General features: G+C 40.1%; 1 protein-coding gene across 13 annotated transcripts in view; it reads right to left on the bottom strand.

Moving 5' to 3' along the window:
* PAM (peptidylglycine alpha-amidating monooxygenase) overlaps positions 1-24339 on the bottom strand; it is a 209872-nt gene that overhangs the window by 35641 nt on the left and 149892 nt on the right. For all 13 annotated transcript variants that reach the window (XR_005600194.1, XM_039543593.1, XM_039543598.1 and 10 more), the window contains 2 exons: positions 12834-13024; positions 11727-11798 (listed from right to left, as the gene is read on the bottom strand). Coding sequence is in view for 12 of the 13 variants with exons in the window: in XM_039543593.1 (XP_039399527.1) it covers positions 11727-11798; positions 12834-13024 (263 nt within the window). In the remaining variant the exon portion in view is untranslated. The remainder of the gene's footprint in view (positions 1-11726; positions 11799-12833; positions 13025-24339) is intronic.

Here is a 24339-nt window from a genome sequence, read left to right as displayed (position 1 = left end):
TTTCAGGACTAAAAAAGAGCACATCACCCCTCTAAAGATGTTCTTGGGAACAAAGGAATGTGTCCATGATTCCAACAAGAATTTCAATAAAGGATATTTACAGACCACTCTGCTGAATTTAGAAGCCAGAGTACTGCAGACTTATAAAAGAAAGATGAGAATTCCGTAGTCTTGTCAATTTTATCATTTCTGAAGTCAATAATGATAATATGAATACATTTCAAAATATCTTTTTTTGAAAAGTATTATTGCTTAATAAGCCCAGGCTACAAGAAAGAAAACCTAATCTGCAATATTTTCAACATAACGTGCTGCAGAAAGCAGACTCACTAGCTACAAGATATATTTACAGACAATTTTTAACTAGACATAGTAGCATTCTTCAGTGCATTACTCCTTCCTAAAAATCACTCCCCAAGCAATCAGGAAGCAGTTGTACCTACAGTATTATAAGAAATCAGCATGCTTTCCCATAACCTACCATGCCTGTATCAAGTTCTGGAATGTTGGCCCAAGAACACAGAAAAAGAAAAATTAACCTAAGTGTAAAACGTAGATTTTTTTTTTTGCAAAAAATCAGTTTTAATCACATTGATTTATGTTTAATCTTGTAAAAAGACTTAAAATGGTGACAATGAGGGCTATCTTTAGGGATTCTGCTGCCCGAATCCAAACTAGCTTTATATACTGCACCAGCTTGCAGTCACCCACACAATAACTGAACATTTTGTTGCTCTAAGCAAATGTCAGTTCTGTCTGTATGTTAGAGCCACAGGGGAACAGATATTCAACTAACAAATTATGCTTTTAATTTGTGGTAAATATATAGTGATGAGTCCTTTCATTTAATTCTACGTATACCTAATGAAGAGATAACTTATGATTAAGGAATTCATTATTTAATTTTTAAATTACAGTGATAGTGCCATATACATTTTTAAAAAAAGTTTTATATTAAGTAGTAGGAAGTCAGAATGATAACGTCTAAGCTGCAACTCATTCACTGGTTATTCATGATCATTAACTTGGTATGGGGGAAATTAAGTCTTTCAAAAAAAAAACCTAAGAGATTCTGTCATGTTTATAAACGGTCCTGGTTCAATTATTTCAACTAGGCTTCCAATCTCTGGCCTTCAAAGAGAAATATCCCAGGTGAAAACTTCTGTCAGATAATAATTGCCAAAGTAATAGGGCCAATTTCAGCAAAATGAACAGAGAAAATTAGACCTGAACAAAATTTGTTATGCCATCTATGCTAGTATGCCTCATAAAACCTATTCTAAATGGCTAAATTCAACTAACTTGTCCAAATGCAGATTTACAAACCAACAACCCCAGACATTTAAAAACACATTTAAATAATCAGCTTTGCCTACAATATATATATTTATTCTTCCACAGGGTCTATTTGGGTTTGGAGCTGCGGCAGTTAGCACAGGCCACCATTTCCATTACCTGTGCTACTACAGCTACACTACTATTTCTTGTCCATCATCTTGTACTCTGTGAAGGTGAGAAGGGCTCAAGTTTCTGGAATCTTAGGCAAATAGAAAGGAGGGCTTTATTTCTGACTAAAAGGCAACCCTCTGTCAGCACAGTCCTAATAATTCTGAATCACATTTGAGCAGCGTTCTTTTCATTTTAGTTTCTGCTCTTCAGCAAGGATTGCCTGGAGCAGCAGTTCTGAGGTCCCCTGGGGGGCTACAAGCAGATTTCAGGGGATCTGCTAAGCAGGGCTGGAATTAGACTCACTGGGGCCCAGGGCAGAAAGCCGAAGCCCCACTGCCCGAAGCCCGGCCACCCAGGCTTCAGCAGCTTAGCTTCATAGAGCCCCCTGTGGCGTGGGGTGCCAGGCAACTGCCCTGTTTGCTACCTCCTATTGACGATCCTGACACACGTATACTGTGGACTTTTTATAGCATGTTGGGGGGAGGGGGGGCTCAGAAAGAAAAAGGTTGAGAATCCCTGACCTGGAGCAATTGAGACTATTGAGACTCTGGAGGAATGGGCAGATGCAGCGGAGACAGAACAGGAACTGTCTGGGTCTTATGAGACTTTGACACACCCCTTTCCTGCCAATGACTAACAGGACTACTTATACCTCTAAAGCTACTAATAGGGTGAAGGCCTGCTTCGTGGAATCAATATGAGGATCTGAGTATGAAAGAGAGACTTAACAGCAGAGCAAACATCCAGTAGTGACTGAAATAAAATCCTTGAGGCATGACCATGCGGTCTGAGGAGATACTACAAAAAAGCCAGTCTAGTAAGCAAGAATCACATTTAAGAGGGCTGGGAAAAGGTACGTCAAAGAATCCAAGGGGAAGAAGCATCTGTTTGAGAAAGAAAAATTAAAGAACCCTGGGAAAAAGGGGTTGGGTAGAAAAATCTGTGACGGAGAGGTTACATGTTTTTTGAAGGAGGACAGGAGTGATATTGTATGGGGAGATCTTGGTGGATCAGTAAATTGTCTGGATCACTACTGGTAGCTGGCACATCGATTATCATGCTTATTGCCAAAAACAGTCAGGTCAATAGGCCTTTAGTGGGCCTATGCAGCAGCCTTAGCACAAGGAAGGAAGGAAGCTTATCTATATTTGTCCTCTGGGATGTGTTTGTCAGGACCTTCAAACATGTGGACTTCACAAAAACACATCTGTTTAATTAATGGTCTCAGGAAACTCCTTGCTTAACCTTCGAAAGTGCTTACTTGACCAGTTTTTTTGATTGATATGTTATTGTCATATTAACACAATAAATAAGGAGGGAGAAGTTTGGGCTAGTTGGATCACCTTATGGACACATCTGAGGGTCCCCAATGGCAGGCGGAAGAAAGGGCATCGGGTGTCTGTCGCTGTACCACTCGAAAACCGCTCCAGACTTTGGTAATTGAGGGTTCGGGTATTTTTACTACCCTGTTGTATATGTGTGTAAGTGCTTGAGACTAAATACAGTGTAGTAAGAGCACTCTTGTATTATACAGCTTGTGTCAACCATCTATCAGTTGAATGGTCATGTCCCCATTGATTTATTTCCTGCCACTGCCTTATCAAGAGTAAAAGTTACCAAGAGCTTTATGTTCAGAAAACCCCAGATAACAATATGGCTATGTATGAGAGAGATTTTAATGAATTTGCATTCCAGTCAGACTTAATCCATGTCATTGCCTGTGCTATTCAATTTGAGACTACTATAGTTTTGCTATTTTTTAAAACAAAAAAGTTACCTTCATGTGATGCTGCATCCACTTAATTATTTTCCTTCATATAAAATGAGGTATCATTCTAATAAAAAATATTTTCCTTGACAATGTGGTTCACATTTGTGTCATGCTTTTACTGGAATATATCTTCACTTATATCTGTAGTTTTATGATTGGTAATGCTGCTGGACAGTTTTTTTGAATGTTACAGAATGTAAATAGGGAAAGTCCATAAACATCACATTACTTCACAAACAACATAAGCCTAATGGCAAATCCACTGAAGTCTGAGGTTATGTCTACACTGGCAAGTTTCTGTACCACAAGTTATACCACTTTTATTAAAACGCTAGAATTAAAAAAGAGTCCGGTGTCTGGCCTAAGGAATTTAGAATCTAGTACTGTAAATATTTCATACATATAGTACCTCTTATCCTACACCTTACTTTCCCCACAGGACTCCTGCCTCATTCAGTGCACAGGCTGGACCTGCTCTGGGACTGAACCAGGGTTGTGTAGTGAAGGACACTGTTGTCTGTAGGACCCTGCTTCATTTGTTGCAGAAGTTGGAAGGTGTGTAGTGAATAAGGCAGAGAATTGCAGGGAGAGAAACAACAGTCTCTGGCTAAGGCAGTTCTGTGCCACCCTGGAGAATTGGATTGTATTCCTGTCTCTGCCACAGAGTTCCTGTGAGATGCTGGGCAAGTCACATGAACCAGATTTTTCATAGATGGTCACTAATTTTGTGTTCCTCACACTAACTGTGTGTTCTGGTGGCCAACGTGAAACACCTGGGGCCAAATTTGCAGAAGTGCTGAGCCCTTACAACTTCAGTTGAAATGATTGGACTTGTGCTTTGAACATATTCTGTGTTATATAATAAGTATTCTGAAAAAAAATCAGTGTCTAGTGTTTTAGGTTGACCACCCAAAATTAGTGGATACTTTTTTTTTTTTGGCGCCAATTTTGGTCTTAATCATTATGTGCCTCAGTTCTCCATCTGTAAAATAGTGATAGTAATACCCCCTAATCTCACAGGTATGCTGTGCAGATAGTCATTAATGTTTGTGAAACATTCATACGACGAGAACTAAATTAATAATTTTTTATTCAATTAAGGTTTGGATAGTGTGCAGTAAATAAGGCCTGGGGCCACATGCTAAATGAGGAGGGTACAAAGAAATATTGAACAGCTACTCATTCACAGAATGACGCAGGGGTCCTATGGAAAAATAACATGCGATCATATAATTAAAGACTGTATCATAAGGCACATGGGGGACGAATTAAGATAGCACAAGCAACCTTAATTCTCACATTTCCTAACTTTTCAGTGCTTGACTTAAATGCAATCTTAAAATATTTTAACATAATTTTTTGTATATAATGCTTGCACACAATGGTATTTTGGGACTGCTAGAAATACATTGTTCAGGCTACCTGAACTTCTTAGTGCAGTCCTAGATCTTACAAGTGATGTAGCAGTGGAAGAACTCAATGGCACTATTACTTAGAGACAGCCTGGATCGGGGCAAAGGAGAAGAGAGAGGTGCTCAAAATATAGTATAGAGGTGACAAATTGGATGGCAGGGAGAATAGTGGAATTATTGATACTGATGCAGAAAAAGGGAGGCTTGGAAGGGATGAGAAAGTTCAGGTTCTACCATTCTGAACCTGAGTTGATCTGAGACACTCTGAATGAAATGATGGAGAGAGAGGTGTAGGTCTGAGAGGCTGAGGGATTTTTAAGAGTCTTCGGTCTAGAGGTGATATCTGAGGTCCCCTATATTGAGTGTGGGAAGAAATGGGGAGGAAGACTGCTCTAACTCTGAGGAGGTGGAGCCACTGAAAAATGCTGGAGTTAGAGGAGGAGGGGAACCAGGACTTTACATAATGTGATTATGCTAAAAAATGAGATTAACATATAGAGATATACCTATCTCCTAGAACTGGAAGGGACCTTGAGGTCATTGAGTCCAGTCCCCTGCCTTCACTAGCAGGACCAAGTACTGATTTTGCCCCAGATCCCTAAATGGCCCCCTCAAGGATTGAACTCACAACCCTGGGTTTAGCAGGCCAATGCTCAAACCACTGAGCTATCCCTCCCCCCGATGCAGATTGACAGTGCTGAAAGCGGCTGCTGGAAGACAAAAACAGAGAAGTCCTTTGATTAGATCAGAAGGAGGTTGTTGATGGACTTTGCAAATGCTGTTTCAGTGTAGTAGGAAGGGGAGAAACCAGATTGTCAGTGATCCAAGAGAGAATTAGAGCAGATAAAGTCATGGGAATGAGAACAGACTGCATATTCCAGGAGCAGAGATAGAATAATAAAACAAGTACTCAGTTTAAATGGGATGTTTCAGGGCTTGTCTGCACTGGCAAGTTTCTGCGCAGTAAAGCAGCTTTTTGCGCTCAAACTGCAGACGTGTACATGCTGCCAAGCCACTTTGTGCGCAGAAACTCCTCAGTTGCATCACTGCAAAAACACCACCTCGGCGAGTATGTGTGTGTAGGGAAGTGAAGAGAGAGACAGTGTGTTTTGGGGGACAGAGAGCGTGTCAGCATGCTGTCTTGTATGTTCAGAAGCAACCAGTCCTGAGGCAGGGGGAGGGGGAAACCCCGACATCAGCCCCCGCCTCCCTCCCTGGGCTCGCTGCACAGCAAACTCTCTCTCTCTCTCTCTCACACACATGCACCTCTGTGTTCAACAGCACGAGCATTCCACATTAATGGTTTTGTGTGTGTCCTGGAGCAGATCAGCACATCATGCAACGTCTGTCAGAAATGGTGCTTTGAAACGGGAGGGGCACATGTCTTCAGCAGTCACTTGAGGCATTATGGGACAGCTCCAGAGGCCAATTACAATCGAGGCTCAAACTATATGTCCCCCCCACCCCCCAAAAAGAAAAAAAAACCAGTAAGAGGACCAAAAAAATGCCACCATGGCAACAACGGAGTAAAAGAGGCAGTTAGACACAAAAAGACATCTTTTAAAAATTGAAAGTAAAATGCTATTAATTAAAATAGAAAGGAAATTAGCTGTTACCACTCAAGAAAGAGACCTTGGAGTCATGATGGAAAATATCTGCTCAACGTTCAGCAGCAGTCAAAAGAGCTCACAGAATGCTAAGAACCATTAGGAAAGAAATAGATTATAAACAGGTTTATATTTCCACAATATAAATCCACAGTACCCCCTCACCTTGAGCACTGTGTGCAGTTCTGGTTGCCCCATCTCAACGAAGATATATTAGAATTGGAAAAAAGTACAGAGAAGGGCAATAAAAATGATAAGGGTATGGAACAGCTTCCATCTGAGGAGAGATTAAAAAGACTGGGACTGTTCAGCTTTGAAAAGAGATGACTAAAAGGGGATATGAAAGAGGTGTATAAAATCATGAATGGTGTTTAGAAAGTGAATAAGGAAGTGATATTTATCCCTTTGCATAACACAAGATCCAGGAATCACCCAACGAAATTAATAGACAGCAGGTTTAAAATCAAACTAAGGAAGTATGTCTTCACACACTGCACAGTCAACCTGTGGAACTCATTGCCAGGGGATGTTGTGAAGGCCAAAGATATAACTACATACACAAAAGTAGAGGGTATGGAGAATACATCCATCAACGGCTATTAGCAAAGATGGTCAGGGACATCCCCCCATGTTTGGGTGTCCCTAAACCTCTGACTGCCAAAAGCTGGAACTGGATGACAGGGGATGGATCACTCAAATTGTTCTGTTCTATTAATTCCTTCTGAAGTATCTGGCTCTTGCCACTGTCAGAAGACAGGATGCTGGGTTAGCTGGACCACTGGTCTGACTCAGTATCGTCATTCCTATGTTTTTATTATGTGAAAATACATATAAGCATCTAATCAAATACTAGTTAAAGATACTTATAAAGAAAAAATAATGCCATTAAAATGATTTTGATCAATTATGTAGTCATTGGAGTATCCACAACATGTCAGCTACTACATTAGAGAATCTTGTAAGAGAACATAAATTTCATGCCCTTTTATTCTTTTAGTGAAAATTATTACAACTACTGTGCACTCCAGTTCCCCTCTTTTTGTTTGATTAAATATGTCAATAGTAATTCATTTTAGTTAGCATAAAACCACTTGTTAAATTATTCTGTTTCACAGAAGGTGTTTGAAGACCTTTTACTACCAGAGGTCATACAGTGTTTTCCCTCTACAAATTATATTTTTGTCATATCCGCTGTGTCTTGGGAATACAGCAGTTTGTGTTAACCTTTGAGTAGAAAGATTGATTGTACTGTGCCACAAAGACTACAGCAGGGACGGTTTTGAACAAACGGAATGAAACACATTAAGGTCTTCTTCCACAAAGGGAGAAGATATGCCTAATAGACACTATGGTGAATGGTATGAACAGATAATAGTGTTCTCAGTACTATATATGTTGTATCCAATTTGTCAAAGTTATTCTAGACAGACAAAAACAAAAAAAAATCTGAGTAACAATTATTTGCTTTCACTTTGCCCTATGACAGGAAAAAGGTATAGTACTAGCTCTGCTTCAGTAACAGCAGAAAGCACTCAAGTCTGTGAGAACGTCTAAATCAGAATATCCAGTATATTGTTTTATGTAAACATAATGTTTATATAAAAATAAAGATTCCTTCCACCCACCCCTCACCACGTGTTTGCATGACTGTGCTAAAAATCAATGAAGTGAAGTCAGTTTCATTAAGCTAAACTCTTAAAAATCTTTACTTTCTATTTAAAGGATCTAATTCTGGCATCTTCACACAGTGAGTAGTTTTTTTCACGGTGCTCAGTAACATTTATTTCAATGGGTTTACAAACTGAATAAGGTACTATTCATCATGAGTAAGGATGGCAGAATTTAATTTGTTTCTATTTTTCCTCCAGATGCTTCCAGTATGGCAAAAGAAACAAATATTCATTATTCTGACTCTGAGATCAAGTTACTTATTAAAAAAGCTTCAATTATCTAAAGAAGAATTTTAAAGTACCGCTGTTGCTTTGTCATTTTTGTCTCAAGCTACACTGATATTGTGCTAACAATTTCCCCCTCAGGCAACCACCAATATGAACCCTTTCCTCCACCATGAAAGGGCAGAATGTGTAATTCCCTTCAAAGAACACATAATATAGCTTCTTGAATTCTCCCTCTCCCTTTCCTGACCTCCCCTCACCTTCACAAAACATCTGGCTTCTATAGGCTCAAGGCAGCATGACTCTCAAAAGGCTGCAGCCATACCACTCACAATAAAATAAATTTTACATCATGGAGGTCTGTAATAATTTTCACAGACAAACCAAATTTCAATGAATGATCAGGGTGGATAATGTGGTATTCGATATACTGGTACAATATAGGAAATGACTATAAAACATTTACAAAAACTTTCTGGGCTGAAAGATACTTTCATATGGGGGATTTTGAGACTTTGGACATTGTGTTTTAAGACTAATAGCTGCTATTAAATCAATGTATTACCTACTTTGTTCTGCTGACCTACCCTGGAGCTGCAAATATTTTTTGCACATTATTTAATATCTCATTCTTTGAGACAGTTATAGTGTATACTCTAAACACCTGAAAGTAAAAAGGGGAAAGTGGAGTTGGGATGTAACAAAGATTCATAAAGAATGCAAAGTTTTACATTAATAAATCAGAAAACTATTTCAAACATGCAAAGAGTCCTGTGGCACCATATAGACTAACAGACGTATTGGAGCATGAGCTTTCGTGGGTGAGTACCCACTTCGTTGGATGCATGCATATCCAATACGTCTGTTAGTCTATAAGGTGCCACAGGACTCTTTGCTGCTTTTACAGATCCAGACTAACACGGCTACCCCTCTGATATTTCAAACATGCGTCAGTATTTTTAAATGCTTCTCCAATAAGTAATAAAGATGATTAAGGATAAGTTATCACTAAGGAACTATTCTCTGAGCAAATTTAAGGGCCTAATTTATTTAAAAAAAAAAAAGAACACTCATAACTGCATGCAATTTAATAGGCCACCTTCAGTTCCCTGGTTTCTTCATACACCTTACTAGCCTGAGCCAGTCTTTTGTGAACGTGAGTTGATGTGCTTTTGTGCCCACAGACATCTCTGACTGTATGGTTTGCAAAGAACTGTGGAATTCTCTCTCCTCTGTTAGCGCCTATTTTGATATCATTTCTATGTGATTGTATCACTGTAGCAGTGGCTTATAAATACAAAGAAAGACATGATTTATACCAACACTCAACAGCTGCTAGGAAGAGGAAAAATCTTAAAGACAAAAAGCAAAATCTCCCTTCGTTGCACCTGTGTAAAAAGGAATAACTCCACTGAAGTCAATGAAACTATAATGGTGTAAAAGTGGTGTGAATGAGAGGAGACTCTGGCCCAATCAACATTTAAGAATAAAAAACAAAATTCCCTAATCTAGATTCTTCAAGGGTTTTGATGTCTTAAAACATAACCAACTTCAAATGGACAATACAACGGAAATCCAGTTTCCATAGAAACAAGTTAGATGAAGATGTGCACACCAAATAGTGGTCTCATAGCAAACAAGACTGCATTGCAGATATTGTTCTTTGAAAACAACTGGAAGTATTTCAAACCACATCTTTAAGAAAAATAAATGTATTTTGAACATTACTGAATGCTATCAAACAAACAGAAAACAAAACCTTCCTAAATATTATAGTACTCATTGCTAATGTGGCCATGACCAAGGTACAAGTTGCTTCTCACAGTAAATCTTGTTCGGTGTTTACAAAATGACTGATTTATTTGGTATTGGACTGAAACATCAAATAAGAATGATCAGCCTAAATTTACTACTTTATAAAAATATACATCTGGAGTAGACTAATGGTGCATCTACTCTGGAGCTAGAAGTGTAATTTTCAGTTCAGGTAGAAGTACCTGTGCTAGCTCTGACACAGCTTGCACATTAAAAATAGAAGTGTACCTGCAGCAGTGCGAGTGGCAGGATGAGCTAGCCGTCCCGAGTATGATCCTATCTGAAGCCCACACAATCGGGTGGCTAACCTATCTCGTGGCTCATGCCACAGTGGCTACGTTTGATATTTAGTGCACAAGCTTGATCAGATTTATTGTGGGATGTTTCCTTGAGCTGGAAATTACAAGGCCAACTCCACTGTAGACCTCCTTTAAGATGTGTTTTAAATACACAATTGTAAAAACAGGCTTTAGTAATTTAAAGTACTTTTAGTCAAGTTGCTCTAAAACTTATGATTTTCTGAATTCCAATTTTTTATTTATTTGTAACTTTTAGTGATTTGAATTATTTAACTTTACAAAGTGGTTTTTGTGCATGTGGTAAATGTACCACTTTGGATGAGGTACTCAAAAGCTCTTAGCAATGGCCTAACTCTGTACCCACCAAAGTAAAAGGGAGTTTTACTATTGTCTTCAATGGCACCAGAGTAAGGCTAATGCTGAGTGCACTTTTGAAAATCTCATCCTTTAACATAAAATTAACTCTGACACTCTTAACTCATTACAATAATCTACCAATTCCACTTATGTCTTACTGTGCACTTCCAAATTGTAAAGACAAGCTAAATTTAAGTAAAAATGCATCAAACTTCACTGACATTATAGTGTCTCCTTGGGAAAAATGTAATATCAAATCAATATTCTTAACAGGTGAACTGGTATTATATTTGGTCCAAATGAACCAGAAATACTGCCAAATTTTAATATACCTCTTAATGGGGCTGATGTGATGCAGTATCTTCTGAGAAGCATTACAAAGGAACAAGATTCATAGCAGATGTTTTGCAAACCATGTATATGCAATACACTGATGTATTTAAAATGTATGTACCAATTTAAATATAGCAAAAAGAGGCTCAGTATTAACCCTGTTACACTCTGCTTAACTCATTACATATTGCATCAATACAAAGCACAAGATAGTACTCCCTTGTATGTATATAGGTCTTCTTCCCATATTATTCCACACTTAGGAATGTAAGATTGCTACGCCATTCTTAATTAAATTTTAACTCTTAATTTCCCTGATTTTGTTCAAATGGTTTTCTAATAATAGCTCACATATAGATTGTTAATTTAAAATATACTTTTATATTAAAGAAATAAAAATATAATAGAACAGTTATTGAATTATCATTCTGTAGGACAACCACCAGTCCTGTGAACCCATGCTACGGCACCGTGAATAGACAGATAAATTAGAATGGTGTTACACAAATTAAACCAGGAACAGAGAAATCTAATGAGATTAAATTGCACTAATGAATTTTACCTGCAAGGCTGGAGACCGGTAATTGACCAATACCTCCTGAATTATTCATTATATAAAGCACAGCAACATAGTTGAAAAGAATGCATTACATTTTAGATGATAAAAGGAAAGAATAATACTAATACATTAATTCATAATATAATCAGGATGTGATTTGCCAGTGATTTAAGTTAATTAATCTTTTTTTTTTTTTTTTTTAAATATGGCTAGGGTTCATTATACGTACCCTGATCCAAAACCTCTTCCTCTTCTCTTTTTGGCTGCTTCAGTGAAGAACTATCATCTGTTTTCTTGGTTTCTAAAGAAGGTTAAGAATATACCAATAATCTCTGTATATGGACTGAATTTAACATTTTCCTTTTCCTTTTTTTTTTGTTAAGTGAACTCAAGCACTTGCTTTCTATATGTCTCTATTGCTTGGGGAAAACAGACAAAGCAGTAGTACAGTACATGATATACATGTATGAGATTATTGAAACATAATATATTAAGTTTCATACAGCTGACCACTACAATTAAGTATTCTAAAATTAAAGCAGGAAGAGCCAGTGACATTACAATATATTACTTTCAGATCAGAGGATGGACGCACTTTACAAAGTTTTTGTGAAACTTAAAGAGAGATTGGCATTACACCAATTTTAAAAATGTGCAAGTCAGAAAGAGTTTAAAACTACTTTCAACGGAAGACTCTTACTGACTTCAATGGATTTCAGATCAGGACTACAATGAACTGGTAGCTGGAGACAGAACCTAGGATATCTGGCTTCTAGTCTATGTTCTAACCCAGCAGACAACACATCCTTATTTATGAATGCCTGACACACAGTCTAGAGCTGGAGCAATGTATGAGAGAGCTCAGCTGTGTGGCAAAACCTTTGGGCTCTCTCATTCAACCAGCAGAAGCTAAAAATATCATGGAAGTGATGTATTGAACTACGCAGCAAATGGGACAGGGAAACTACAGTACTAAACACTTCTTAATGGGCAATATAGGATGTGACACTTTGGAAAGACTGAGAGACACCTTAGTTGCACAGGCAGTCATGTAATGTAATGATAAAACTATGGCTGGAGCATGGGAGGAAGGAAACATGGCAATCCTGAACAAAGAAGTGGATAAAAGACTAATAAATCAAACTTCCACAAATCACTGCTACCAACAAATCAGCATTTATTAAAAACTGCATCTCAGACCTATGCATTTCATAAATTTCAAAATAACGTATCTAGATTCTTATAAAAATCCTTATATACAAATTGCATAGTTAAGCATGTCTCTCATATAACAAATGAAGAGTAAAACCAATTTCAGACATTAATTTTTTTTTACCTTCATGATGATGTTCATGTGTCATCATGATCATATCAGACTTGACTGGAATAGGAATATTTGCCTCCTGTGGAATGTTTCTGAACATATCTGGGTTTATATTCTGTGTACAGGTCATGTATGAAACAGCATGTTTGGCCTCCATGTAATACATAATGTAGAAATTGCACATTTCGTCGCTGGCTGTGCCCCTAAAGCAAAACAATATAGAATATATTTTTTAAGAGTGAGAGAATAAAATGTGAGCTGCACATACAGATGTTACCAAATGCAAGAAAAAACATCTCTTTTAGTCTGCCAGCAATTGATAAAAAGGTTGCACTTAAGCTCTTTTTAAAAATAGTTCCCAATAAAATACACACCACAGCTTTTCAATACATGTGGCTTCTTTCTGTTTACACTGTGGAATATCAGATTGCTGAAACTCCTTAGTCAACCAAGAAAACACTTGAGAATGGTTTGTGTTTTGAATACAAAGAAAGTGGCATTAAGTTAGTGGGGTGTTCAAACTGCCCTTCTCCCATTTTCTCCCCCCAGTCCTCCTTATATCTCTTGGCATGTTACCATCAACAATGTGCTTGTTTGTTGAAAGGGGATAACCAAGTATTAACCATTTATTTCACCCCTTAAATATTCTTTGCTGCACTGTCCTTCAACCTAGATGAAAAGTCTTATTTACAAATCATTACAAATAATTTACATTTAATTTCAGTACCTAGAATTCAATGCTATTATCTTTTTCATAATCTAATTTTTCCATTTTTTGCCAGACATGAGAAGAGTAATGCAGCACCACAGTCAGTTTCAGTACATAATAAGACACCATAAGCATCTCCCAGATAGATAAGGTGGTACTGCAGTCTCTAGAAAAAAAACGTAATCACAAGCATCTGAGAAGAAGTAGCCTGTGTTGCAGGAATGATGCAAAATATAATTCATCAATAACTGTTACTCATGAGCTTGAGAAGGGCTCTCCTGTATTGCTACATAACTCTGTCTTCAAGAGAAATCCACTCAATATGAAAAGCAAGTTTTTCAGAAAAAATACTTTATCACTTAAATAAATGACCTATTGTTATATAGGCCTGATTTTTTTCTTCAAACCACTTTTTCTTTCAACAGACTGCTATATATTTTATTTATAGATGCATGTTGGTAGATACATTCTTCAGTATTCCTGACAATTCAATAGACAGGCTTTTTAATGAAAGGTTCACAAAAGGTGGCTTACATTGAGAAACATTTAAAATTAGCTTGCACAATTAGCCAGACAGACTACACTCATAAAAAAGGTCTGGGGGCGGACTATTAGCTGTTTGCAAAAGACGTCAATGCTGACTTTTCCAGTGGCATCATGAAGCATTCATTTATTCACCATAGCAACAATAACGACACCAGTCAGAGAAGAGGAGACAAGAAAAACTGTTCCAAAAGGGGAATTGGTTTCTCCATGCTTTGGAAATGTAGTGTCCCTTGGGGACCATGGAAATCAGCCTCTGTCTTGGCAAGCTCTGCTTAAGCTTTTAAAAATCATTCACTTCCTCACTGTCTAACTCTGATACCTGCCAGTATAATTGCCTCCTCTTTAAAACCTAAGTAAAATGATGTGCAACTCAGAAATGGACTCTGGTTCATTTGACACATCTTGATAGTGTCAAAACAACATTTCTAAGAAATAAAATTTAATATACTTGACACTCTCTAGGAAATAAAGGAAATAATTTATGAATAGTAAGTTTTAGTTGAAATACTGAAATCCTAAATTCAGACTGAGAAATATTCAGTTTCATGAATGAGAGCTTTTAATGAATGGAAGAACTGAGAGAGATTCATGTGGCTACCCTAAACACACTGCCTGATGCACAAGCTTTGATTCCATCACTTGGCTTGCAGAGCCACAGTAATCAGAGGGATTTCTAGATCTTATTGTGCAATGTGGGCAGGTACAGCTGTAATGAATTCATGGATTATATGGCCAGTAAGTAGCACACTGACGTAGTTAAGAAATCTCCAACAGCATGCAGGATAGTTTTGCTATGGGAACATATGAATACAGCCCAAGGATGTTTTCTTGCACATCTTTACTTACTTGCTTGACATGTGCATGAAGATTAGAAGGAAGATATGGGTTGCAGTTCAGTTTGTTACTGACGTTTTGAGCTGTGGTACATATTGTGTGGGAGAGACCTCAATATTGAGGCAAAAATGAGATTTATATAATTATAACTTAATATTCTGTACATCATTAAAACTTGTTTGCACCTTTACTGAATATTAAGCTATAGCTAGAAGAATGTTATAGCCAGGATGCTTGGAATTATAATAATATATATGTATAGCTAGTTATATTACAAAATGTTAAAACTGATCAAAGAAATTCCAGAAGCTTCCTGCTTCTGTCTCCCAAGGATGAGTAAACCTCAAGGAAGACTATATAAAACACTACAATTTTAAGCAGAGGCCTAACTGTAAATAAGAAATGTAGGGTGTGCTATCAGAGCAACAAATCTAGGTAAACTGGGCTCTACGAACCCCAACCCTCTTGCAAGAAAATCTGCTTGTGTTCTTAGAAGTTGTAGACAAAAACATGTTTAATTGGACATCTTTTAAACGTTTACTTCTTAAATGTTGAAATGACAGATACCTTTGTGAAATGCATACCTGCAAATATGTTAGCTAAATGCAAAGCTCTTAATGTCATTGCTGTGTAAATGGTAAAATACTTTATCTACCAACATGGAATCTAGTGACCTTGCTAATCTAGAGTAAGAACCATTTACATGTAGAATATTTATAGTGATAGGTAATTAATTATTGGCAGTGCACAAGCAAACCCTCAATCAACTCCAAAAGACAAGAATCATCCTTTCAAAGAAACAACTCTAATTATTTAAATCTGAAGACTTTGTAAGAGGTACAGTATTTAATTTAAAAAGACCATGTTGAGAACGAAATCCTTTTGTATAAAGAACAGGAGTGTTTGGACTTTTTGAAAACAGAATTTTATTTTCTTTCAAATGCTAATAAAATTGAAACATCTCAAAAAATGGACTGAATAAAAAGAAAGTTACAATTAATTTAAAAAGTAATCTGAGTCTTTCTTGCCATAAGAACAAAGGCAATTAAAGAAATGTTGCATATCCTTAAACAGATGGCATACTCAGGAGCTAGAAATGTCATCTAAGCCAAACCAGAAGGCATGAAGCCAACGAAAGAGGCACAGCAAGCAACTGAAGGAGGCATGCTTTCCTATAATTTCAGGAAAAGAGGAAGAAAAAGATCTGAAAACACTTGAGTGAGCACCTCTCTCACACACACACACACACCATCTACTACCCTGCTCAAACATAGCACTTCACAAGCAAACTGACACACAACTGCAGAAGAAATCACCCCAATGAAAACCTCCCAAAGACTTCAACATGGACTGATGAGAGGAAGTTAACAGGGGATTAGTTTTAAGCAGGGGTGGTGGAGCCTTCCCAAAAGTAGGGGACCAGAGCCACTCCGCTCCCACCCCTACCCCTCTTTCCCCTGAGGCCTTGCCCCTGGCCAAGTCAGAAGCTAGAGTGGGGCTGGGAGGCCTGGGCCCCGCCAGCTGCCCGGGGTGGGGTGGACCTGAGAGCAGCCCCCGGCCCATGTCTCCACCCTCCAGACTCTCTGCCCAGGGCAGGTGAAGAGTCTTCAGCTCCCCACAGCTCCCTGGTCTCCCCGACTGGGCTCCGGCAGCCAGCCTGGCCGGGGCCTCTGGCAAAATAAGGATCAGCAGGCCCATCCACTTTCAAAAAGTGGGAGGGCCATGGCCCCCTGACCCCCCTCATTCCAGCATCCCAGGTTTTGTAATGATTTTCCTGGAATATTAAAATTTTGTTGTAACTTAAAAGACTTTTCTCCTGTTAATCAACAAGTGATTAGACCAAATTCTGGAGAGGAAATGGGGGCTAAACATTGGTAAACAGAGAAACAGTGGGACATAACTGGACTGAAGATTCCTAATATTCATCATTTGCCTGTCTTAGAACAGATCCTTAAATGGCTTATTCTAGGTAACTAATTTTAATATATTCTTTAATTTCATAGGATTTAGTTAAGGCTGCTTACTTTCCCCAAATATAAACTGTCTGGTTATTTATTAAAAAGCAACAGGATCCCCTTACCCCTATACAAACCGTTTTAGGTATCTAATAAGATATTAAAATTGAATTAACTACACTTTGGGGAAATAATATACTTTGGTCTTAATTTACTAGGAGAAAAGCACCCCCAGAGGTAGTACACCCCCAATGGTGTAATCTCTGTTCAAGCTTTTCGCAGAGAGATATACAGAAGAGATTGTACTGGAAGTCATCAGTTTATCTCTTGTATAATATCATTTGTGGTGCTTTCTTTAATTTTTTTTCCTTTCTAAGGAAACAGCAATTGTTAATAATTGCGATTATTTCACTTGGCATCCCCAAAGGTGACTAAATAGTGGGAGCCATACCCCTGAATTGGCAGCAAGACAAACAATTAGTAAGAGCTCGCCTACCATTTCTGGATCAAGTATTTTTAGTAATTTTTAAAAAAAAATTATTTGGTGGTCCCGCGAGGGTGCTTACCCAGGCATGCTGCGTGCCAAAGGTTGCCAATCCCTGCACTAGTGCATTATGCTTTGTGAATGTGTGAGCAGATGATCAAAGTTGCTGACTTGCAAATGTCCCTTATGGGAAGCCGCCAATGCAGCCTGCACTCTGGTGGAACACATTAGTTAGTACTCTGACAGTAGGAGGTGCCGCTGCCAGGCAAAAGCATAAACCAATGCACTGGGCTATCCAGCTAGATACTCTCTGGGCAGACATTGCCTGCCCCCTAACCCTCTCTCCATAAGCAACAAAAAACCTGGTGGACTTCTGAAAGTACCTAGTCCTATCCAAGTAGAATAGCAGGGCCCTTCTCACATCCAATACAGCCATATTGATGGTTTTATTGATGTGGAATTTGAATACCACCTTAGGCAGGAATCTAGGATGGGATACCATTGCCCTTATGTATGATAGTGTATGGTGCTCCTGCCATCAAAGCCTGTATCTCTCCCAGCCACCAGGCCAAGGTAACTATCAGGAGAAAGGCAACTTTTACACACAGAGACAGAGAGAAAAATGAACATGTTGCCAGTGGCTTAAATGAGGCCTCCATGAGAGGACCCAGATTGAGGTCCCACACTGAGGCAGGGTACTTAGGTGGCAGAAAGATTCTACAGATGCCATCCAGGAACCTCTTTGCCATTGGGTGTGAAAAGACAGAAGTGGTCAATCAGTGGATGTATGGCCAATACGGCTGTGAGATGCACCTGCAAAGAGCATAAGAAGAATACTAATGTTTCAAATGAGAGCGTTACTCCAGTATATGCTAGACAGCTGCTTGGTCCAGGGAAATTTTGACCAACTTGTGTTGGTCCAACAAAATATATTATCTCATCCACCTTGTCTCGCATATATCCTGGAACCAAAACAACTACAGCAACACTGCAAACATATTCAAAGTAAAACACACGGACAAAATTTGCTTTTGCTGGGAGAAAACCCTTCTTCCTCTTGTTTTACGAGGGGGTTTGGAAGTAATGGACAGTTACCTGGTAAAGAACAAAAGAAGCAGGTCACCCCAGCAGTCATCTATAAAGGGATCTCAGTGGGGAACTGGAGAAGAGAGCCATTTTGCACCAGAGCATGATGAGGGAGGCTGCTGCAGCAGGATGGTAGAAAGGGGGTGGAAGATGCTACCTGTCTGCCTGCCCAATGGAACACAGATGATGCCCCAAGAACTCCCAAGGAAAAGGTGAACTAGTGAGGGACATTGTGGTTAGGATGTTTCACTGTTTTGGGAGATCTGTAATCTGTACTTTCAATGATTAAATATAGCAGGGCACTAAGATGTTAGACTGGGATGTCTGACTACTGTGTGTCCTCGAGAGAGTTAAACTGTAAACCAGAAGTTTCATGCCTCTGGTGTGGAATCACGGGAGAGGGTTTTTTTTTTAAAAAGTACTGGGGAGTCTAAAGGGTCAGCGGTTTGCCCAGAATGGCTAGGCATCTAGATAGCAAGTTCCTACACTTAGATGGGGGTGCCAGAGAGGAGGTCTGTGCCCTGAGTGCATGCGTAGAGATCTGAAGATTTGGGCAGTGACTGGACTCCATTCAGATGCCACGGGCTTGAAACACACCAGACATCCAGAGCACAAGGGCTTGGATTCTCCTCACAGCATTCCTAGTGGGTGGCCTGGAATTGATGCTTGCTAGGATCTGTGCCAACAAGTTCCTGATTGATTCCTTTCTTCTATTTATCAGTATCTCCTGCACTGCGCTGGAGCACGAGCTCTCTGACAGCATCAACCAGTGAGTGTCCATGCAGTCAAGGGGAGGGAGTGGAGATTTGGGTGCAGAAACCTGCCCTCATTCTGAGTCAGAAGATTCGGGGTCACCAGAAGAGAGGCTGGGGGCACTATGGAGAAGTTGTGCAGCACTGAATACCAGGTCTGCCTTGGCATGCTGGGGCCAGGAAGATCACTGTAGCCCTCTCCTGCTGGATCTTCTGCAACACCTTTGGGAGCAGCAGAATTGGGGTGGGGGAGGGAGGGAAGAAAGTGTAGAAGAGCGCCTTTATCCAGGGGAGGAGGAATGCATCCAACTAGGACACTGAGCACTTTCCCCCACTTAGGCAACATCGGTGACAACAGGTCTTTGTGTGAGGTCCCCCATTTGCAAAAACCAAGAAGAGACCCTCTCAATGAACTGAACATTCATGATTCCTCATGAAATGTCTGTTCAGATTGTCTGCCACTATGTTGTCTAGCCCTGTCAAGTCAACTGCTAACAACTGACATCATGCCTCATGATAAACTTCCATAGTTGCACTGCTTCCTGGCCGGGTTATAATGATCTGGTCCCTCCTTGCTTGCTGAGGTAAAATACTGCAGCCATGTTGTCCGACATCATCTAAATGGAATAGCCCTGAATGTCCAGTAGGAATACTCTTCAGGCATTGTGCATAGGCTATAGTTCCAGTATGTTTGTGCATGAGGACCTCTTCACCACTGACCACTGGCCCAAAAGGTTGCCATATGTGCCTCCCATCCAATCATGGAAGCAACTTTAAGTATGATCCTGGATGGAGGATCTGGAGAAAATGGGACTCCACTGCAGGAGTTGTGGGGAATATTTCCACCAGTCCAGAGATTGAAGGACTGATGGTTAGATGTATACTAGCAAATCCAAATGCTGCCTGCAGCAAGTTAACAGTATCTATGCCTGAAGCTGACTAAAGTGGAACCTGGCATATGGTGTGTCGAAGGTGCTGGCTTGAGGACCATCGGCATGAGGCAGTCTCTTATCTGAATTTGAGGGTTGGACTATAGATCAAAGCACAAGTTCTGCAAGGTCCCAAATCTTCTGGGTGCCAGGCAGGTCAAGGCCTTGGTAGCATCCATCACAGTCCCTATGAACACTATCGGTCATATGGGCTTAAGGGTCAATTTATTTATGTTCACCAGCAGGCCCAGATGTGACAGCATCTCAAATATTATCTTCACACTGGACTGCACCTGGGGCTCTGAGTGACCTCTGACTGGCCAGTTGTCAAAGTAGGGAAACACCTGGACACCTATCCTTCTGAATTAGACCTCCACCACTGCCAGACATTTTGTAAATAATGTGGGTGCTGTTGAGAGCCAAAATGGCAAAACTTGGCACTGGTAGTGATTGTCTCCTAATGCAAACCTCAGGAAGCACTCGTGGGCTCAGTAAATTGTGCTGTGGACATATGAATCCTGAAGGTTGAGGGCAGCATATCACTCCTTCTGATCTAGGGACAAGATGCTGGATGCCATGGATACCATCCGGAACCAGAGACTTTTGATGCAGGTGTTCAGGCCCCTTATGTCCCAGGATAGCTCAAAGACCTCATTTTTTGGGGGAGGGAAGGATGAGGACATATCTTGAACAAAATCCTTTTCTCCTTTGCTGCCAGATGACCTCTTCAATGGCACTGAGAGATAAGAGGGACTGCACCTCCTGGTGTAAAATGCTCTTAGTGCCTGGGGTGTAGACCGCCAAGAACCTGAGTGTGGCCTTAGAGTCTTTAAGTGACCTCATGGCCTCATCCATCTTGTTGTAAAACAAGGAGCAACCTTCAAAGGTCCCTGATTATAGTGTGTAGCTCCCTTGGAATTCCCAAGGATGAGAGCCACAATGAATGCAGCAGCCATTGCCCAGGAGGCTGCATCTGTGGCACATAAGGCCGTCTGAAGGTCAATTTTAGTGTCCAGCTGCCCCTCTGACACCAAAGCCTGGAATTTGCTTCTGTGTTCTCTAAAGTTGCCATTAGTCATAGAACACTTTATGATCTTACAATGCAGCCAATACCTACTCCGGCACCAGGGCTTCAGCTGGAAAGGACAAGGCGGTGTTGTCCAGATCGGCTGCTGCTGCCGTGCCCCTCATCCTGGGCATGCAGAGATGATTGGGGCTCCTTCAGGTGAGGAGATGCCAACCTACACCTGGAATACACTGGAGAGGCCAAACTCATGGTAAACTGAGGTTCTCTTGGAGCCCACATATGCCACTGGAGGCCACAGAGGCTGGTACCAGCTGCCGCAATACTGGTATAGATTGATACTGGGATCATAATGCTTTAGAGGCTGGGCTCCCTTCCCTGGTGTGAACATGTGGATTTGGCTGTGAATAAATATGGGCCGAGGGTGACAGGTAGCACTCCTCCGAGAGTGGGAGAGTCCTCCCTGGCATTGGCAGCACCAATGGTATCAGTTCCAAGGGGCAGAGAGATCTTCCTGCAGGCAACACCAGGCCCACGAAACTGGACTGTGGAATTGACATACGGTGCTTGCATTTCTGAAGGGGCCAGGAGACTTCCCCACGTGCATGGGGGGAGGCCCTAACTCCTGAGCCACTGAGGTGGACTGAGGCTGCAGTCTTGCTTGCGCTATTGTCGGCGCCTTGTGAGGTGGAGTTGGGCCTGGTACCATGATTCCAGTATGGCTCAGACAGTGCTCGGCGATACCTGTCTGGGTCACCTCAGCTAGTGCTCATCCCAGTGCTCAGGGAGAGCTTTTCCTCAGCTTTGAGGGACCTTTGATATCTGACAACCTAGTTGTCTTATGAGGTTTAATGTCTGAGCACGGGGAAGGTGTTCTGTGCCTCTTTTCTCCTGAGGACTTCTGCTTGGCGTCCAGCTGATCCTGGTGTTTTCTCAGTACCGAGGCTGATTTGGGAGGCACTTTTGGATCGTTCTAAAAATGCCTCAAGTGCAGACCTCAAATACCTCTGATCCCTAACAGGCTGGAAACCTAGGGAAACCTGGATGCATGGACTACTTGAGAAGGAATGTCTTCAGATGAGACTCCCTCAAACTCTGAGTCTGCTTCAAAAAGGACCTGCAGATCATTCACCAGTCCAGAACACGCCTCTTGCTGAGGCAGATGAGATACATCATGTGACAGACTTCACATGAGGGGCAGTGCTTCAAGATGACTTATGGTCTCCCATGGGGAACCAAAGGTGGTATCAGTCTCGTTGGCGGACGGTAGTCTTGACAGCCCCGCAAAGACTGACTAGCTAACACTAAAAGAGGTAAGTTTCTCTGAACAGAGCTGCTCCATGGCAGTAAGGAGGACTTGAGGATGTTGGCAGGGGGTGGCTCTGCCCTTTATACCCATCCTGAGTACACAAGGGAATGAAGGGTACCTCCCCACAGGCATTACTAATTAGAAGATTCTCTGATGCATGCATACAGGATGTGCAATCACCAGCTGTGGAATATGATCTGGACTATCACTTGAAGAACTCTGGTGATAGGCATGGTATAAGAAGCTTGATAATGCCTATCACCATAGTTCTTTGAGTGATAGTTGGTAGTGATAGTTCAAGTGACAGTTGCAAGGACTGCCTGTTGGTTTCCAGATACAGTTTAAAAACTGAAGATCTTGATCTATGCATCTTTGCATACTTTGGGACCAAGCTACCTCAAAAAGTACAACTCTCTACCACTGTGATATTGTGACAGTTAAGAACAGCAGAGGAACTCAAGCTTACAGAAGTAACTGATGTCAGCGAATTTTTGAAGGGGTATCCGGTACCTCACCCCAATAAATCTTGGAAATTGCAACTACCCTGTCACCACGTGCAGTCAATTTCATAATCAGGGGCCCCAAATTAACCTTGAATCTGGTCTGTCAGACCCCGCATGGACAGATCTTTGGCATGTGCAACAAGACCCATCTATTGTCACAGACAGTTGTTGAAGGGGCAGATTGAGGGATTTCATGAGGAAACTGGGTGGGTTTCAATTCATAAAGGAAGATGATGTGCAGGAGTTAATATGTTGGGGGTATGACTTCTTATTCCTCTGGTTGTGTGTATTTCAAATTCTTTAAAAATTTCCTTGAGCTATGGGCAGGCACTTTTGTGTCTACATTTGAATAAATATTGATTAAGGAGTCAATAGAAAAGGAATAGGAAAACTTGTTTCTTTGATAAAATTTAAGTTTCTCTGCCACATGTAACAGAAGTCTACATAAGAGTATTTACTTTTACATTCAGATTAATTATACATCTAAGGGGAGTGCCTACTTGGATTTTTTTGGCAAATTCAGCACTCATTATTAACAGTTAAGATAAAGAATCATGGAATAAGATTACAAATTCAGGTACAAGGTAAAGAATATTTTCCATGCTTTCATATTAGGTCATCTCCAGACCAGAAGATCTTTTCTTTATATATTTCAACATAAACATTAAAAAACAAGACCAAGAAATTTGCACTTTGCAGAGGAATGGGCGGTACAACATTTAAAGGGAAAAAAGCCACTAGATTCTAAATAATTTAAATGGGGCAAAAGATGACAAATTCAGTTTTATTTACTCAGATATAAAGTAAATAACACAGGAGAAAGGAACCAAACTGAAAAAAAGTGCGATAAACAGGACAATAATCCAGCACATTGATTAAGAAAGAGATTTTAGAGGTTATTGTAGAAAAATCATTAAAACCATCATTCTGTTGCATGGCAGCAGTTAAAAAAATCAAAGAAGATACTAGCATGTATTAGCAGAGGAATAGAATAATAAATCAGAGTTGATACCGAACAAGAAATTTGTTAGATGCCAGATGGAATATCGTGCGCAGCCATGAACAGTGAGACAAGATGCGTGAAGTAATATCTTTTATTGGACTAACTTCTGCTGCTGAAAGAGACAAACTTCTTAATTACACAGAGCTCTTCTTCAGGTCTGGGAAAACGTATTAAGAGTGTCACAGCTAAATGCAAGACTGAACAGACGGTTTAGCATAACTAGTTAGCACATATTCTAAGGGACTATTCACGATGAAGTATAAAGTACATACCTCACCCACCTTATCTAATATCCTGAAATTGACACGGCTACAACAACATTGCATGAACAGTCTAGCACAGCTAAGTCTTTATTGACTTTAAAGAGGTGAAATATAACACAAT

The sequence above is a fragment of the Mauremys reevesii genome, linkage group 6, assembly GCF_016161935.1.
Source record: "Mauremys reevesii isolate NIE-2019 linkage group 6, ASM1616193v1, whole genome shotgun sequence".
Classification (NCBI taxonomy): domain Eukaryota; kingdom Metazoa; phylum Chordata; order Testudines; family Geoemydidae; genus Mauremys; species Mauremys reevesii.
The sequence above is the reverse complement of the archived record's forward strand: the minus strand, read 5'-3'. Positions and strand labels throughout refer to the sequence as shown.